The sequence below is a fragment of the Loxodonta africana genome, chromosome 11, assembly GCF_030014295.1.
Source record: "Loxodonta africana isolate mLoxAfr1 chromosome 11, mLoxAfr1.hap2, whole genome shotgun sequence".
NCBI classification, from domain to species: Eukaryota; Metazoa; Chordata; class Mammalia; order Proboscidea; family Elephantidae; genus Loxodonta; species Loxodonta africana.
In genome coordinates this window covers 48,852,791-48,871,696 of record NC_087352.1, presented here as the reverse complement: position 1 = coordinate 48,871,696, position 18,906 = coordinate 48,852,791, and the positions used below count along the sequence as shown (strand labels likewise).

At 45.3% G+C, this 18,906-nt stretch overlaps 1 protein-coding gene across 4 annotated transcripts in view; it reads right to left on the bottom strand.

The window, feature by feature from the left end:
- ALPK2 (alpha kinase 2) overlaps positions 1 to 18,906 on the bottom strand; it is a 138,659-nt gene that overhangs the window by 5,421 nt on the left and 114,332 nt on the right. For all 4 annotated transcript variants that reach the window (XM_064294462.1, XM_003406707.3, XM_064294463.1 and 1 more), the window contains 4 exons: positions 16,063 to 16,337; positions 14,600 to 14,688; positions 11,079 to 11,296; positions 7,654 to 7,702 (listed from right to left, as the gene is read on the bottom strand). In XM_064294462.1, the coding sequence (XP_064150532.1) occupies positions 7,654 to 7,702; positions 11,079 to 11,296; positions 14,600 to 14,688; positions 16,063 to 16,337 (631 nt within the window). The remainder of the gene's footprint in view (positions 1 to 7,653; positions 7,703 to 11,078; positions 11,297 to 14,599; positions 14,689 to 16,062; positions 16,338 to 18,906) is intronic.

The following is an 18,906-nucleotide window of genomic DNA, read 5'->3' as shown; positions in this document are numbered from 1 at the left end:
ATATTATGAATGACGGTATGGCAACAAACTGGATAACAGATGAAATGGGGGAAATTCTTAGAAGCACACAACCTACCCAAACTGACTCAAGGGGAAATAGAAAGTCTCAACAGTCCCATAACAAGCGAAGAGATTTGAATCAATGATCAAAAACCTCCCAACAAAAAACATTCCTGGACCAGATGGCTTCAGGGGGAATTCTACCAAACATTTAGAGAAGACGTGACGCCAATAATGTTTAAACTCGTCCAAAAGATAGATAACTCATTCTATGAAGTGAAAAGAACCCTGATACTCAAACCAGACAAAGGCACCACAAAAAAAGGAAACTACAGGCCAATATCTCTTGTGAATATAGATGTGAAAATCCTCAACAAAATACTAGCAAACAGAATCCAACAGCATATTAAGAGTCATACGCCATGACCAAGCAGGATTTATTCCGAGAATGCAGGGATGGTTCAACATTAGAAAATCAATCAATGTAATAAATCACATCAATAGAACAAAGGGAAAGAACCACATGAATCGACCTGATGTTAACTAGTATCTTCTCTTGCAGGACACCAAGGGAGAGATTAAGAGGTTAGCTTGTCTGTGTTCCCATCCCTGAGCACTCCCTGGGGGACACTAGGCCACCTGGGCCTGTTTGTCAGATATGAGGGAAAGCTTATCCCACTCTTCTACTAGGGGAAGTCCACTCCTAATATCTGAATCCCTGAGCTTCTCAGACAAACAGAATATCACAAACGCACAGCCGCCCTATGTAGGCACATTGGAAACACGTCCCAGGTGTCTGTCTTGGTACTGCCTTGAGGCTTGACATTGAGACAGCATCTAATCTCTGTGGAGAAAAGCAACTAGTTCACACCACAGCCTCCCAGAACATTCACCAGCAACCCCATAAAGTACTACCTCTAGGCCTGGTGTAGAGTGCCGGGCAGCCCTGAGCCTTGAAGAATGGTTCCCACCATCTGTGATGAAAAAGATCAGTTTTGCCACAGGAGCATGGCTTCTGGCAGCCCACCAGGACCTGCCCTTTTTGACAACCCCTGAGGACCTGACTATGTCCTGGGAGCCCAGCTCCTCTCTACCTTCACACCCCTCTTTCTGTAGCTTCTTCATGGAAAGCCACAAGTGGAAGAGGAGATGTGGGAGATAAGATTCCCATCAAACAGGCAGTCCACTATTCATCCATTGTTCTAAGCCTTGGTATTCTGATGCTCAAAGAACCAGCCTCATTTTACCAGCAGACGGAGAGGCCCTGTGGGACATGGGGCAGGCAGTTAAGGCTGGAGAAGAGACTCACATCTTACCATTCACAAGAGCATCTGGTCCATTGTTTGGGGTGGGTTGAGGGCAGAGTAGGGCAAGCTCATGCATTCAGTATTGGGAAGCTCTGATTACAGGGCCTTCCTTACGTGACAACCTCTGACAACCTATGGAACGTCATTCCACAGCTAGTCCCTGTTTCTTTGCCTCTCTGCAGGCTCCTTCCCTTTGCCTTCAAACAGCACGCTAGCTCCCTTTAGACAGACAAACAGACAGACACATACACACACCTCCTGCTTTTTCTAGCTATTTTCTAGACCTTTTCTTGTCTTCTACAGACAAAGCTGGAAACCCTAGTAGCATAGTGGTTAAGAGCTACGGCTGCTAACCAAAAGGTCAGCAGTGCAAATCCACCAAGCGCTCCTTGGAAACTGTATGGGGCAGTTCTACTCTGTCCTATAGGGTCGCTATGAGTCGGAATCAACTCGACAACAATGGGTTTTATTGACAGGCTGGGAGTCCCTGGGTGGTGCAAATGGTTAAAACACTTGGCTGCTAATCGAAAGGCTGGAGGTTCAAGGCCACCCAGAGGCACCTCAGAAGCAAGGCCTCATGATCCACTTCCAAAAATCAGCCATTGAAAACCCTAGGTGACAAGGATAGGAACTGTAGGCAATGTGGCAGTGCAGGAAAGTAGATATTTTGCGAGTAAAAGGGCCTTTCCCACCTCCTTAGGCCTGTGAGGCTGGTACTTTGAATCTTGGCATTCTACATGTTGTGTGTGACAGGAGCTCTGTCACAAGACGCATTTAAAATATGTCAGGAAATTCTGTTCTGAGATCCCTTTGTCTCCTCCCCTCCTGCCAAATTCATGCATTGCTTTGAATAGTCTGCCTAGAGTCACAATGCATACTCACACAGAGATGTACACATATACACACTCAAGCACACACTCACATACACACACCCAGACACACACGCACATGCATCCACACACATGTACACATTCACACACGTGTGCACATGCATATGCTCACACACGTGCATATATGCATGCACACACATTCACACACCCCTGTTCTGGGGCTGTGCTTCTTGACCATTAGAATCCACTTCCTTCCATCTGTAAGTTTGTTCCGGCCTTTCCTCTCCAGGTATGGTCATAGTGACCTGGCTAAGCACCCCGGAAGCAGGTGTCCCCGTCTGCCCTGGGCACACAAGGGCTCTGTAGTGGGCTGCACTTGGTGTGTGGGGCAGAGCCTTGTTTCTGAAACTCAGCTTAGCCGGAAGTGGGAGTCTATTTTCTTCTCTTTTCATGGCTCTGAGGACCAGAGCCGGTCATGCAGACGCCCATGGAGCCTGCGTCCTCAAGACAACTGTCCACGTCACCCGTCGGCCTTGATAATTGGCCCCTCATCCCCTCACATTTTCCCCTCCACTGGGGACAAGTCGGTCACGACTCTGTCCAGGGTCTCTTGAATTTGGTTTCCACGTCAGAGACACCTGACCTGTGCCACGAATCATTCTTTCTTCTGAGGGTGTCCTTTTGTGGCTATTCATAGCCATCCTCTTTTGGTCCAGTGCTTACTAACTGGGAGAAAATACGCTCAGTCTGTCTTTGTTTTACTTCAATCCAACAACAGGAAGTGGGGCTTTTTTGGCAGCTATTTTATGTGGTGTAACAAAAGTTAAAAAAAAAAAAAAAAATTTTTTTTTTTTTAACAAAAGTATCGACTCTGGTGCCCTCTGGTGGCGAGACTACAATCTCGCCGTCTCCCCAGAAACAGCTGCTGGCCCAGGACTGGGTTGAACACAGGTAGAACCGGCCACCTGCACACGGTGGTTAAAGCTGGTTCGGTTTGGTTAAATTTCCAAATCTCCAGTTAAAGAACTAAGTATTTTTCTTGGTGTTAAATGGTCGAGTTAGCATCTTGGTCTACCTAGAAAATGAGTTATTGGTTATCAGAACAATTCTATTTGCCATGCTCTGTAACTTGACATTATTGTATTCAACAATGCCAAGGGATTAAGGGTATTAAGGTATCACCCACAGGTTTCCAGACATATTCATATTGCTAGCTCCTCGGAGAAATATGATATTCTTCTTTCGTAAGGGTCAGCTAGCAGGTAAAATTGAATTAAAATAAGTCATGACTGTTGCCTATTTTTCTTTTATGAGATTATAAATAACTGCCTACCCTCAAAATCGTATCACACCCTTGGACTTTATTAAGCAAATGATCAAGGCAGGTTGCATTTATGGGGGTGTCAGCAGCCAAAAATATGGCCAGGACTGAGACATGGGGGAACATTTTCTTTAAATGACACAATGACTCCTTTTCCCCTAAAAGATCCTGATCACTGCTGGCCAAAAAAGGGTGGACCCTCAAATCGGGAGGGTTTTTTACTTCTGTTTTAAATAGCACAGAGTCGCTGTTATCATTATTGAAGTCCCTGGGCAATAATAATGGTTAATGTGCTTGGTCGCTAGCCTAAAGTTTGGAGGGTCAAATCCACACAGAGATGCCTTGGAGGAAAGGACTGGTGATTGGCTTCTGAAACATCAGTCACCAAAAAGCCTGTGGAGCACAGTTCTACTCTGACACACGTGGGGTTGCCATGAGTCGAAATCGACTCGAAGGCAACTGGCAATTCTCTCCCGTCAGAGAAAGGCTCTCTTTAATCAGTCGTCCATGTTGGGATTCTAAGAAACATTTCTTTTCAGAAAACTTTTGTGGCTTGAGAGAAAAAGTTTAAAGAGAATTTGGGAGAAGAAAAATGATCAAGATGATCTAATATCCCTTCAAAAGCTCTCAAACACTTCAGAATTCCCTTCGCCCCAACCTCTCTTTGGGTAAGCAGGCAGTAAACAAGTTACACTTTACAGACAGCATTTCACATTTCACACTGGGCTCCTGCCATCAACTCTTCTAATGGGTCTTGGGCAGCTGTCCCAGGCCAGATAAGTCACATTAAAGCTGAGAACAAAACCAAGGGATTGGATTTCTTTTTAAATCAGGGGAAAAAATGTGGTATTTGAAGCTCTCACTTGGTCTGGGCTCCTGGAAGCTGTAGACATACTTTTAAAAGATGTCTTAAATAATCACACTCGTAAGCCTGTCTTAGTTTTTGAAACTTCTCGAGCAGGTTTCTGTTATGATTTGGTAGAAAGTTGTTCTAAATAAAGGTATAAAATTTGGCCACTCTGGCATTAGACTGAGGCATGAGCAGGGAAAGGAAACCAATATTTATTGAACTCATAGCAGGCTTCGGGGGCTAGATACAGATTAACAGGGATCCTCATGACCACCCCTTGCCTCTCCGTTCTCTAGATCAGTGGCTTTGATCCTAAATTCATGTGCTCACAGTCACACAGCTGGTAAGACAGAGAAACAAAGACTCAAACCAGGTCTGGCTGATATCTGAACTGGCAATGTTCTGCAGAGAACACAGGAGTCTGGTAAGGAAGGCTCCACTCAGGAAATCCTTCAGGGGTCCAGAGGCCTTCATACATAGGGATGCCATATAAATTATCTTCTAAATGAGGACACTTGTTGTGGAGTTTAAAATTAACTTTACCCAAAGAATTTAGTCTTTGTCTTTGGTTCCTGAGAGATAAGCTCAAAAACCCTGGAAATTCCCCAGTGATTAGTTGCCTTTGATGAGGATTCCATACCACACCTGAGGGTCTGTGCTAATGAGGCAACTCAGGTACCACTGGCCAGGCCAGCAAGACCACCATGGCATGATATCAGCTGACCTGGGGAGGTAGCAGGAAGTGATTCAGTCAATCATTTCTACGTAATGAGGCCTCAGCACAATCTCTGGACACAGAAGCTCCAGGGGCTTCCTGGTTGGTAGTAGACATCCATGTATGTGGAAGGGTAGCTAGACATTCAGAAACCTCCCAGACCTCACCCTATGCGTCCCTTCATTTGTACCTTCTTTGTATAACAAAACTGTAATTATAAATACAGCACTGTCTGTGATTTCTATGAGTCATTCTCGAAACCAAGCAAGTAGTGGGAGCCAGTAGGTCAGAAGTGAAGGGGCCTGGGGAGTCCTGAGCTTGGAGCCGGTATCCTGAGCAGGTAAAGGGAGCCCCCAAGTTTGTAGCCAGCAGGTCGGAAGTGAAGATGTCGTGGAGGTCTTGGGCCAACTCAGGAGTCTGGAGGACTGTGCATTTTACCTTGTGAGGTCTGACCCAGCTCTGGGTGGTTAGGGTCAGAGTGCTGTGTGTGCAGCTGGTGTCAGAACAGAATTGCAATGGAATTGAATTGATTTGATTGATCCTTACAGTTTGGTGAGAGACAGATGGAATTTGATTTTTTTTTCCACACACTTGTCCAAGACAAATGCTAAACTAGATGGATGCTTGGGCATCAGGGATAAAACAGTTCTGTCCCAGGCAGATGGGATGCACAGTCACCCTCTCATCAGGTAGGCCAGACAAGTTCCTATGATGCCAAGAAGCAAGGGACCAACAGGAGAAGCAGAAGTCGGCAGCAGGGCCAGGTCTAAAGATCCTGTCCTCCCCACTACATCAGACCCTTCCTGATGTGCTGTCTGCCCAAGCCAAAGGCCATCACTCAATTTCCTGAAGTATATGACCCTGGTCAACACTGGGAGAGGAACACAGAAATTGTTCCAACACAGAACTGTATTACCACCCAGCAGTTTTTCACAAGGAACCACGTCAGGGGGAAGTACCCAAGCTGCACCTTGGTTCTAAAATCAAATCAGAAACTTTAGGCAGCCAGGGAGAACTTTAAGCATCAAATTTATGATCAGGAGATGAAAATCAAGAGTTGTCCCCTTTCCACTTTTTCAAATCCCTCTCCTTTCCTCTAAGGAGCCTTGGTGGCACAGTGGTTAAGTGCTCGGCTGCTAATCAGAACATTGGCAGTTTGGACCTACCAGCCTCTCCATGGGAGAAAGATGTGGCAGTCTGCTTCTGTAAAGATTACAGCCTTGGAAACCCTATGGGGCAGTTCTACTCTGTCCTATAGGGTGGCTATGAGTCGGAATCATCTCAATGGCAATGGGTTTTTTGTTTGTTTGCTTTTCCTTTCCTCCATCCTTCCTTAAAGCTGAAAAGTAGTACATTCGTTAAAGCACAGCTGATGCAGATGGCCTGAAATAGACGCTCACGTAGGTGAACAGTTCCCAGCCACAGGAGAGTCAGCTATCCCTTCCAAAAGTCATGTACCCTCTTTCCTGTTACTTACAAATACACTTAGTACTTGGGGACATCCATAGTGGGCCAAGGTGGGCGTAGCTCCAACACAGAACTTTATTTTCACCAAGAACCACAAATAACCTGCTTTCCCCACAGTGTTAGTCACGCATGAAAGGGCATAGGTTGTTAGAAAGATAGTCCAGTAGGGCACGAGCTTCCATGAAGAGTGATGGAAAAATTTGGAAACGATTAATGGTGATGGCTGAACAACATGATGAATGTAATTAATGTCACTAAGTTGTAAATATAAAAGATGTTGTAATGGCAAATGTTTTGTCACACGTATAGTTAAGCTCGGCTGCTAAACCAAAGGTTGGTGTTTCAAACCTACCAGCTGCTCCAAGGGAGAAAGATGTGGCGGTCTGCTTCTATAAAGATTACAGCCTTGGAAGCCCTATGGGGCAGTTCTACTCTGTCCTATAGGGTTGCTATGAGTTCGAATCGACCCAATGGCAGTTTTTATATTTAACACAAATATATACAGGACGACAACAACAACAGAAAAAGATACCCCCCCAAAATTCTAGCATAGCACCATCGGGCCATGTACCACTCTGCACAAAACATCCTGCTCTAAACTGGGAAAGCATAACCATCATCAACAACCAAGGTAACAAACAACAGCTCAATAGCCACTTGCTACTGTAATCAACATCATGGGAGTCTATAAGCCACCTAAGGTACTTTTGGGGAAAAATATATTAAAAATGTGTAAATTGATTTCATTGCACTCAATTGCAAAAGAAAATATTCTTAAGATGCTTTTCATCAGGAAGCTTTTAAATGTTAGTAAAGGTAGAAAAATGGAATATTCACAGTTGACAGAAATCCCAATAATGCTGGCATTTCCCCTCCTCCCCCCTGCCCCATGGCAGTCCTATTATTAATTAATCTTAAAATTTGTTTGCAGAGTTCTTGTTGGTTCCAAAGTTAGGAAACAAATGTGTTCCCCTGAGAGGACGAAGCCCATAAATATGTGATGTAAGTGAGAGAAGTGAACTGAGTTCATCCTAAGAACATGTGTCACCCACAGGACAAGGACAAGGGACCTGCTTTGTCCACATCTGCCTCGACAGCACTTGCCCAGAAGGTGTCTGAAGCCCAGTGTTAAATGATACATGCTCAATTTTGTTCCTACTTACCCTTTAGCCAATGTTGCTATGCCGACGTCTGTTAACTTCATTCCCACACCTATAGGAAGAGAGCAAAGGCACGGTGTGTGTTACCCAGGGCGCCTCAGAAAGGATTGGCAGTTTAGTAACGGGGGTGGGTGGTGACTGATCCATCTTCACCTCCCTTCCTGTGGAAACATGCAATTCTACCCCTCCCACCACAAGAGGACTCCTTCTGTGGAGGACGGTAGCCTTTTGGCTGAGCACCCAGCTTTATGGGATGGTAATGGGGAAGGCAGGCCCTCGGAGGTAGCAGCTCAGGGAGCCATGCCTCCTGTGAGCAGTGGGGCCTGCCCACACCCGCCTCCCTAGCTCTCTCAGCTCTGAGGAATGAGCTGTGGGCCTGTGTGGTCCAGAGCCCTCTGACTGAGGAGAGATGCCCACCCCTTCGTGACTCAACTGGAGGCCTGTCACTTCCCTGTCAGCTTTCTCCCCATAAATGCTCTGATTTGGGCTTATGGCTGGTCCACATTCCTCCTTGAACAAAGAAACCCTTACACAGTGGAAGGAGGAATAGTTGTGGGCTATGGTGGCCAGTGTCAACAGTGAGAATGTCCCAGAAGACCTTTTTTCAATTCAAAGCCAAACCTCAGTTATATTATTTCCCGTTGCCATACAGTTTTCAGATCCAGGACTGAAGGTGTTGCGGGTTGGGCTGGGCCCAGGGAAATACTCCTGAGTCACACACAGACTTTTAACCAGTGGCATAGGGATGTTAACATTTGGAACCCATGGTCTGACTGTTTGACACATCCTAACCCCTATCCATTAAGCCATACTGGCAGTGGCTACAAAAACCAAAATGAACAAACAGCTAACTCAGCCTCCCACTTGGGTTCAGCAAAGATCCCTGGGCAGCCCTGGAAGAATCCCAAGCAGACAGGCGCCTGTATGCTTCTGCCTTCCCATCAGGAGCAGTTCAGATAGTGGCTCAGGAACTGAGGCGCAAAGAGAATGGAAAATGCTACTGTCTTCCAGGGTAAGGAGGGGCAAGAGTTGCCATCACCTCCTGCAGCATCACCCTACCCAGTCCCTGCCCCACACCCTTAAGCAGGACTGGCAAAGGTAATAGCACCTCCCTGATGCCCAGAGTGTCCATGGCCTCTAGGCCTTTCCAGAATCTCTTTGCCCTTCCCAGGTACGAATTCTGTTCCTGTTTCTCTAGGATAGCGGCTATGGGCACTTGCACCAACTCGGTGGACCTCTGCTTCAGCCTTGCCATGCAGTCCAGTGCTGGACCTTTTATCACAGGACACCAGTTCACAGGGCTACCCCACGAGTCTGTCTGGATCTGCAGGACACCAGCCCTGGTTGTAGCCTCCTCTCTTGTCCCTGACTCTTGCTTTCCATGGGGCAGGCTGTGATCGCTGGTATTCCCCGCCTTCAGCAGGTGACCCTGCCCACCAAGGAGCCTGGCAACATAGGAGCCCGTCTGAGCTGTAAAGAAGGAACAAGCACCCCTACCCGCCCCCCACACCAATCCCCATGGGTCAGATCTGATGGTACCCTGTTTTTGTTGCTGTGTGGCATCATGTCTATTGCGACTCATAGCAACCCTATATGACAGAGTAGAACTGCCCCCTTCAGTTTCCTAAGCTGTAACCTTTATGGGAGCAGATCATCAGGCCTTTTCTCCCACAGAGTGGCTGGTGGGTTCAAACCACCGATCTTTTGGTTGGCAGCCGATTGCTTAATCATTGCACCACCAGGGCTCCTTGATGGTACCCTAGTCCCATGGTTCTCTATGGTTCCATGAGAGCTGTTTTCTGAGGCCCAGGACAGGCAAGCTGAAGGGTTAATGCTCGGCTTCAGCGGCATCTGCCTGCAGCCTGGCGAGACTATGGACCTGTTGCTATTCAGTCTGGTTAGTCAGACAGATGCAGGGAGCTCTGCTTTCTGGCCGTGCACCTGCCAGCTAAATTAGACACGGCACTTTGGGTGCGCCAGTGAGCATTTTAAAAGCCTCTTTCACAGTTGGTAACTAATTCATCTCATTCTTTCAAAGCTTTTAACAATGAGAACATATGTAGAAATGCTTCACATAGCTTTTATTACAGGATCTGTGCTTTAAAAAAAAAAAAAAAAGACACCAAATTGCAAAATTCCTCTTTGGACATCTTGTTTCACGGCAAGCTGTATTTAAAAATCACAGCTCTATTTTCTAAGCTTCATGTAAGTCTGAGTTTAAAAAGTCACTTGGCAAGAAGTCCTCGAAGTTGGGGGATTGCTTTTCCTTGCTTCTCACAATTACCAGATGTCACCAGTAGTTTAAAAAAATAGACTATAATTTTAAAAATGAAACGTCTCTTTCAGTTCAGTAATTTTGCCAGCAATTCAACCGACATTATTAAAGGCCTCTATAGGATAATAATTTGAATTCTAGTGGGCAGCCATTAAACTGAGCTCAGGAGAACAGTGATCTACAGGTTGTTTCTGATGGAAGGAAGGTCAGCAGCTTTAGGAGTTCATTCTCTAGAATTTGAGTTCTTGGCTCTTTTGGGTGACAGCTTCTTAAAAAACCCCTGGTGGACTCACTAGTGTGCAGTCCCCAGGGACTATTCGCAGGCTCTGCTTTTATCCCACAAGCCTGCAGGACTGGCATCATTCTGGAAAGAACCAAATGCCACCAGGAAGGTGACAACTTTTAAGAACAGTCTGAGAGGTTGATGGTTGAGTTTGAGGTCTTTGTTTTTCAACCCTAATCTCAGTTCCTCTGTACAATTATAAAAGGTGGAGATTGCTTATAGAATGGATGTGCTGTCTTGTGCCACAACGACAATAAAAAGTGTTTTCACAGCACGAAGAGTAAAGAAGCACTCCCACGAGACAGTGAGCCACCACCTTACACTGAACGCACACATTACAGAGAGATGGACTGTCCCACTGCAGTTGTTGACTTGCACCTGGAAGTGAAACTAGATTTGCATATACTTCAAGGTATTGGTTTTCAGTGAAAAAAAAGATATTTAATGCAAAATGAACTGTGAAGAGGAAAAGATGGAGGGCATATCAGCAATGGCAGAGCCAGAGTCTAATTAGAACAGGTAGCTGTCTGCTCAGACCACATTTGTTTGTAAATATACGTGTGGCAATGAAGCCCCTTCAATGGACTTTCATATATACTTTTGAGTTTGCACCTACTCAGGAGATAACAATAAAGCCAACCTTTGATTACCCATTGTAATGGGAAGGCATTACTAGAATGTACTTTATGACTCCACTGGGTTGGTCATTTCAGGACCCTTTGTCAAATCTTGTTCCTGACAAGATGTTAATAACACCTTCTGCTGGTGACAATGCTTACAGGCATCATGGAGTTGCCCCAGCAGGTCTCTCCCGCCTCGTCTCCCCATCCCCAAGAACCACCTAGGCCCAGGTCAAGCTACCCTCCTCACCCTGCATGTCCGTGACCAGGAGGCAGCCACTTGTTTTCTGGTATACCCAGTGCTGGAAGGTGCAGCATTTCTGACCAGCCTCCGACTCTCTTCTCAAGAAGTTTATTTCCTTCCCATCCCGGATGGAATACTTCACAAACTCCCCAATCAGCTCTTCCTCCACTGTTGCATAAGGGATGTTGTTCTCAGGCCGATGGATAAGAAAAATAGGAATGATCCTGGTCGGGGAGAGAACATGGACACATCAAGTCCTCAGCTGGGAAAAAAGACTCCTGGTGCATTCTACTCTCACCTGGAGCAGCAGGGAGCTGCAGAATCAATCCCTGGGTTCCATTAGATTTAGCCTAAAATTCTCCCCAATGATTATTCAGTGAATAAGAGGATGTCTTTCTTTTCTTTTTTCTAGAGTTGGCTAGGAACTTCTCCTTGGAATGTGGTTTAATCATTCATGAACATCTGCATTATAGTCATATCCCAATGACCCACTGGTCAGATGACTATAGTCCAATCATCCACCCATCCATCTGTCCACCTAATATGCATCCATCCATGCATCCACCCACCTATCCACTCATCCATTCATCCATCCATGCATCCAACCATCCATGCATTTATTCATCCACCCATCCACCTTTTCATTCCTTCTTTCCGTTCAGTCAACAAATATTTATTGTCTTCTATGTTTCAGACAATTCTAGACACTGTTACAGAAAACTCCAAAATATATATATATATATATATATATATATATATATATATATACACAAAACAGCAGTTCTGACCTCATGAATCTGACATTTAAATGAAGTCAACAGAAAATAAACCAGTAAGTGTTGAGAATAGCAGACACTGTTAAATGCTATGTGAAACCACAGCAGTGGAAAGGCGATGGGCAGTGCAGGGATGGGGAAGGGACTACTATTTTATACAGGGAGGTCAGAGGAGGCCTTGCTAAGTGATAAAATGAACCGTGGGCAAAGATCCGCATAAATCTGTCCCACCCACTACTACAGGTGGGAGAACTATGTGAAGTTTTACAGTAGGGGTCGGCAAAACATTGCTTACAGGTCAAATCCAGCCCCATGCCTGTTTTCATACAGCCCACAGCCAAGAATAATTTTTACAGGTGAGCATTTGCAATGAATCTGATCATAGAGGATACTAACTCCGAACCCCAAATAATTTTAGAAAAAGTCCCTTCTTCTGATTAATATACCTGTATTACAAAAATTGTGCTCAATTACTATTATGTTTCAAATTTTGTCAATAAAAAATTGTGGAAGTTGGTTTTCACTCTTGTTATGGAAGTATCTATTTAATAGCCTCGATTTTGCCTCTTTGCCCCCAAAGCCTAAAATATTTACCTTCTGACCCTTTACAGAAAAATTTTGCCAACCCTTGCTTCATAGGCCATAATGGTCTCAAGACTTGTCTTCTCTTCATCAATAACTTTTGAACTCTATTTCCCCTCTTGTTCCCCAAGGCTACAAACATGCTCACATCTCCCCATCCTCAAAAATCACCACCCCCAGCTTCCTTGGGTGGAGCTTCTCTGGCCCCCTCCAGATTTTGTTCCTATTTCTCTTGTTTTTTTTTTACTCATTGAAAAGGTAGCCTCCATTTGTGTCCTTGTCCTCAATTCCAATTCCCTCCTTGACCCATTACCCTCATCTGACAAAACCCCACTTGTGAAGGGCACCCATTCTGATGGCCTCTAATTACTCCAGGGATCCTTCTGCAGCAGCTGACGTGGTTGACCCGGCTTCCCTTTTGAACCACTCTCTTCCGTTGGCTTTGGGGATAGTGCCCTCTACTGGCTGTTGTACCACTGCTAGCAATACTTACTCTGAAATGGAGCCCTGGTGGTGCAGTGGTTAAGAATTCAGGCTGCTAACCAAAATGTCATCAGTTCAAATCCAGCAGCTGCTCCTTAGAAACACTACGGGGTAGTTCTGCTCTGTCGTATAGGGTTGCTATGAATCAGAATCAACTTGACGACAATGGGTTGTTTTTTGTTTACTCCTCTGAAAACTTACTCTGACTCCTGAATGCTCCTGTTTATTGAAGTTCCACCCCTGGTCCTCTTCTCTTCTTGTTCTACATACTCTCTACTTCGATGATTCTACCATTTCACAGCTGTAGCCGCTATCTATCTGCTGCAGACCAACAAATCCAGCTCTTCGGTTTCATTCTCTTCTTTAACGACCAGGCTTATACGACCAATAGTTCTACTATAGTTTGGTGGACCACAGACGCCATAAACCTCAAGCGTGGCATATGCAAAACTCATGATTCACTTTGCCACCCACCTATATGAATCTTCTCCCTGAGTTCAGTATCTTGAAGTGGCAGCATCGTCTACCCAGGCTCCTAAGTTAGAAACCTTGGATTCATCTTCAACTTTCTCTTCCTTCTGTACTCCCTGCATCATTAATAGTTATTAATTACCTCTCTGACTTCACCTCCTACCCCTCTCCCCCTTACTGGGATCCAGGCACACTTTCTTCCTTTGGCATCTTGAATATGCCAAGCTCTGTACCACCCTGGGCCTTTGAACTAGCAAAGCTCTTGGCCCGGAACACTCTCTCCTCAGATCTTTACAGAGCTGGCTCCTTCTCGTCATTTTAATCTTTCATTAAATCTTATCTCCTCAGGAAGGCCTTTCCTGATCACTCAATGTGTCAGGGAAGACCCTGACGTATCATCACATCTTTTTTTTTATCAGAGGATATTACTAATCATTTCCTGAAACCTCTTGTTCTTTTATATTTGCTGATTATGTAGGCAATATAATATCCACGATACCAGAAATTCCTTTCTGTTTAACATGGTTGTTGTTGCTAGGTGTCGTCGAGTTGGCTCCAAGTCATAGTGAACCCACAAATAACAGAACAAAACACTGCCTGGTCCTGTGCATCATCATAATAGTAGGTATATTTCAGCCCATTGTTGCAGTCACTGTGTCAATCCATCTCATTGAGGGTCTTCCTCTTTTTTGCTGACCCTCTACTTTACCAAGCAGGATATCCTTCTCTAGGGATTGGTCCCTCCTGATGACATGATCAAAGTAAGTGAGACAAAGTCTTGCCATCCTCGCATCTAAGAAGCATGCTGGCTATACTTCCTTCAAGACAGATTTCTTCATTCTTTCAACAGTCCAGGGTATATTCAATATTCTTTGCCAATACCGTAATTCAAATGTGCCCATTCTTCTTCAGTCTTCCTTTTTCATTGTCCAGCTTTTGCATGAATATGGTAGGTACAGTTATTGAATGAATTAAGCCATCCATATTCATCTATACAGACATACATATATACATTTATTCAAAGAATATTTATCGAGTACCTCTCTGCAAGCCTCTGAAGACCCAACATGAAGAGGATAGCAGCCATGTGTGCCCTTTTGCTGCTTACAGAGAGACCAAATGAAACGCTTGTCCTACTGGTCCTTTTCACGTTTTCATCCCTCCAAATCTCCAACAAGTTAGGGTTAGCAATATCAGACAGGTAAGCACACTTACTCAGGTACTTCTCCAAAGCCTTCCAAAGGTTGTGCTTCAGCAGCATAGATCTTGGCATAGTATCTGGCAGTATTTTGAACGTAGCATTCCTGTACCACCAAATACATGGGAAATCTAAGTTATTAGAAGAAATTCAGACATACAGTTGCCTGGTAAGGCTAATTGGGAGATTTCCCAATATAGGTCATGCCTATGGATTCCCAAACCCACTCCCTGGTTGGGATCATAGAAGCAAAAATTATTGCAATATAGAGTTGGCCACTTGCAGAGAAGCTCTGAAGCCCGAAGAAACTGTCCCAGGCAAAGGTCAAGTGGTCTCCATGGTCAGGTGTCTGTGAACCATAAAATTCTAGAAGCAGCATAGTTGAAGTTCACTTATGAGCTAAGGTGACTGACCCCTTGACAAGACGTCGGGGAAAGCTCAGAGATGGTGGCCCACTGGGTTTCCTCAACTAAGATTCCTCTTCAAAGGTGTAATTTGAGTAGTAAACAATAAAACCTTTGACAAGGGTTTTTTGGCACAGGAAAAGCAAGCTGGATTCTGCTTCCTAGTCTGTGGGGACTTTCAGAGTAGCTGTCTAGATGCTGGGGGATTTTTGATGACTGAGCCATGTGGTATGTAAGTGAAAGGAAAGAAAAAAGAGAGGTGCATTTGGAGGAGAAAGGAATACAACTGGGAAAATCCTATATAGGAGAAGAGGGGCTGCTGTCATGCACACAAAGTCTCACATGAAATTATCACGTCTGAGAGAATTGTGGATGGTTTATGGTTGACGGTACCCAAGAGATTCATCTAAGTCTAACCTATTTATTTTATGGGCTAAAAAGGAGAGGCACATAGTCACAGCTTGGCCAGTGCTGGTGTCAAGAGGAAAATACATGGATCGAGGTAGAAGAAGAGTATAGTTCTTGCTCTCCTCCCATTTCTCATGAGTTCTGTGACTCAGTAACATAGGTAGAAGCATGGGAATTTAGCTAGAGACTTGGATCAATATCCCTGACTACCTTATAGGCTGGCATTAAACTGGTCAAATGCTAACCCTTCTGAACACACGTTCCCCCCAAAACAAAACAAACCAAAAAAACACTCCAGAAACACCTTAGAGTGTGAGTCCTGGTGTCCAACTTAGCTTAGAACCTCCACTTTCTATACCATCCTGTGTAAAAGTAGGCTCCAACTCCTGAGGAGCTCATGGGGCTTCTGAGGAATAGAAATGACCCAAGGACCTGGTCAGAGGCGACGTATCTCCAGACTACTGGCTGGCATGAGGCCAAGAAATTACTCCTGAAGACCGAGAGGTGATTCCCACCTTACTCCAGTGGGTGGAATTACCCCAGTGGATCCTCACTCCATGAACCTCTTATAACCATACTCCCAGCAACTCTGAGTCTGATTTTCACCTCATGTTACCATAGGTCACTCTCAAAACCTGAAGTGACACATTTTGGGCAGGTGGACCTACCTGGGCAGCGAGTCTGTAGTTCCGCTGGATTAGCTCATCGTTGTTTCTGGTCCCGTAGGCGATGGCGTTGTGGACCTTGAGTACGCAGGCATGGCCGGGCTTGAACACAGGCGTGAGGCCCTGCATCACCGTGCTGCGGAAGGCCTTGCGGTGAACCCCTTCCCCAAAGTGCAGCTCCTCCGTGGCAATCTGACCCCGCAGGCTGCCCCCAAAGTAGCTGTCACTGAGGAAGTCTTCTTTGAAGATGAGCTGGCTGAATTCAATCTCTTCACATCCTAAAACATAGCACAGCTTTAGTGAGATAGAATATCCTCTAATCCTTCTCCTTGGCTGATTAATATCCCTACAAAGGAACAATGACAAGGTTGACATGTAGATCCTAAAACCAGTTGTTGTGGAGTCCATTCTGACTCATGGAGACCCATGTGTGTCAGAGTAGAACTGTGCCCCAGAGGGTTTTCAATGGCTGAGTCCAGGAAAGAGAGGAATGTGGCTGCTGGAGTCTAGAATTGTGAAGGAGGTGAACTTTGCTTTGAAACTTGACAGGATCCAGTCATTGCTATGACTTGAACTCCAAGCTGCCTAACATACCCTTGACAAGCAGCTCCATGAGAAAGAACGGGCAGATTCACTGGAAAGGATCCAACAGAGATATGCATATGAGCTTTGGTGTCTTATGACACTTCACTAAGGTTCTTCACTACACCCAGAGTTGTGAAACCCACAGCCTGAAAAGAGGTACACAGAGGGATTGTGTGAGTACCTGCAGCCACTTATGGCAAAGACCGCTTAGAGGTGAAGAAGAGCACCACCCCAAATATATTCATAATGTGTAATAATGTTGTTAAGTTGGGCTAGCTTGTGTTTTATTTGGCCTATCATTCATTTGGGGCTTTCCCATGAGCTTAGTTTTATTAGTTTTTAAATTAGAGACCGACTTGTAAAATGTTATTTGTTCCTCCTATAAAAAAAAAAAAACCCAGTTCCTCCTATAGAGAATTAAATTCATAAAATGCTTAGTGAGAGAGAGGGAAAAGGAAGGAGAAAGGGAGAGAAAGGGAGACAGAGAGGGAAGGCGAGAGAGAGACTCCTCCAAATAAAAGAGGTAATAAAGAAGTAATTTTAAGTTTCTTCTGAAGGTGCAAAGGGAGGGAGAGGCCAGGTATGGCGTTCCCAGCCTGGTGAGTCATTGAAACTGGAAAGCCCCAGGCACAGCGGGGTCAGCAGCTGGGAGGCGACATCATGAGGATTCAGATCAAACCCTAAGGTTAAAGTCACAGGGCTACACCAGCAGCACCATCTCCACTGGGGGCTTATCGCCATTAGGTCTCATTCCTGATGGTGAAACCCTGGGAAATGAGCTTATGCAAACCTAAAGCAATAGCAAATGCCTGGATGTGGAGGCCAGTCAGTGGTAAGAAGCCAAGGAAACAGAGAACCCTTCTCCTTCCAAAAGTCGTCCTGTTTCCCGAAGTGCGCGAAGGGGATTCTATTGTATACTCTGACTTTTGGGGCAATGAAGGCAGAAACGGGGGAGGATTTAAAATTATGCCACAAATATACTGCACACTAAGGACAGGTATTTAGCATCTGAATGGGTTTATAATTATTATTTTAAATAAATATCACAATATTTGCTAGACCGTTTCTGAGCCGAGATCCAAGTTCCTTGTCTTTCATGTACTGGACGTTACTCCATCTGGAATACCTTTCTTGTCGTGTTTTCACAAGCTTTCCCCACCTTTTCAGGTGTTTCGTTTGCTTTAAAAATCAGCACATGAGGTAAATATTTAATATGCTAAGCCAATTCAATTATCAGAGTTTTATGTATCTCTCTTCTAAAACTGAATGCTCCTTGTAAGCAAGGATGGCAAGACTGCGTCTTACATACTCTGGACACGTTGTCAGGAGGGATGAGTCCCTGGAGAAGGACATCATGCTTGGCAGAATACAGGGTCAGCGGAGAAGAGGAAGACCCTCAATGAGGTGGACTAAGGATGGTGCAGGACCGGGCAGTGTTTCATTCTGTTGTGCATGGGGTCGCCATGAGTCGGAACCGACTCGACGGCACCTAACAACAACAACAACTTCTAAAACTCACCAAGGGTCCTTAACCAAACCAGTTGCCTTTGAGTCATTTCCAACTCATGACAACCCCATGTGTGTCAGAGTAGATCTGTGCTCCAGAGAGTGTTCAATGGCTGACTTTTCAGAAGTAGATTCCAGGCCTTTTTTTCAGGGTGACTTTGGGTGGACTCAAGCCTCCAGCCTTTTGGTTAGTGGCCCACGACATTAACCACTAGCACCACCCAAGGATGCTGACCAGGGGTCCTACCCCGAGCTAAAAGTGGTGGTAACAGGTGGGGCTGCAGTGGTGGGCTGACGTCAGCTGCTTCAGCTCCTGAGGACTGATTATGGGCATCTCTTCCCAACTCCATGTTCCGTGATGTCATGTTTAAAATCGGCCGTGTGAGAGTATTTACACTATGGGAATCGGAAAACTCTACAAATCAGACCCTCCCTACCCACTAGCAGGTTGTTAAATCTTTTCCAGCATACCTCTGAGTGGAGGTGGTTGTGTGAATGGAGGTAGGCATGTGTGGAGATGTGTGTGTGTGCGCGTGCACGCGCGCAGCAGGTAATTTCTCCTACGAGAGAATACACAAACTCCACCAAGCTATATTCACTGGGGGGCCCAGTGCAGTGGCAGCCTGAGGGATCAGGGGCTGCTGCTGGGCTGTCACCATGCCAGGTGGGCACATGTGCCAAAGGAAAGCACAAGCACCCATTTTTCTTTTCCCTTAAGATGCAAATGAATGGAGCGATTCTCCCAGACACCTGGCT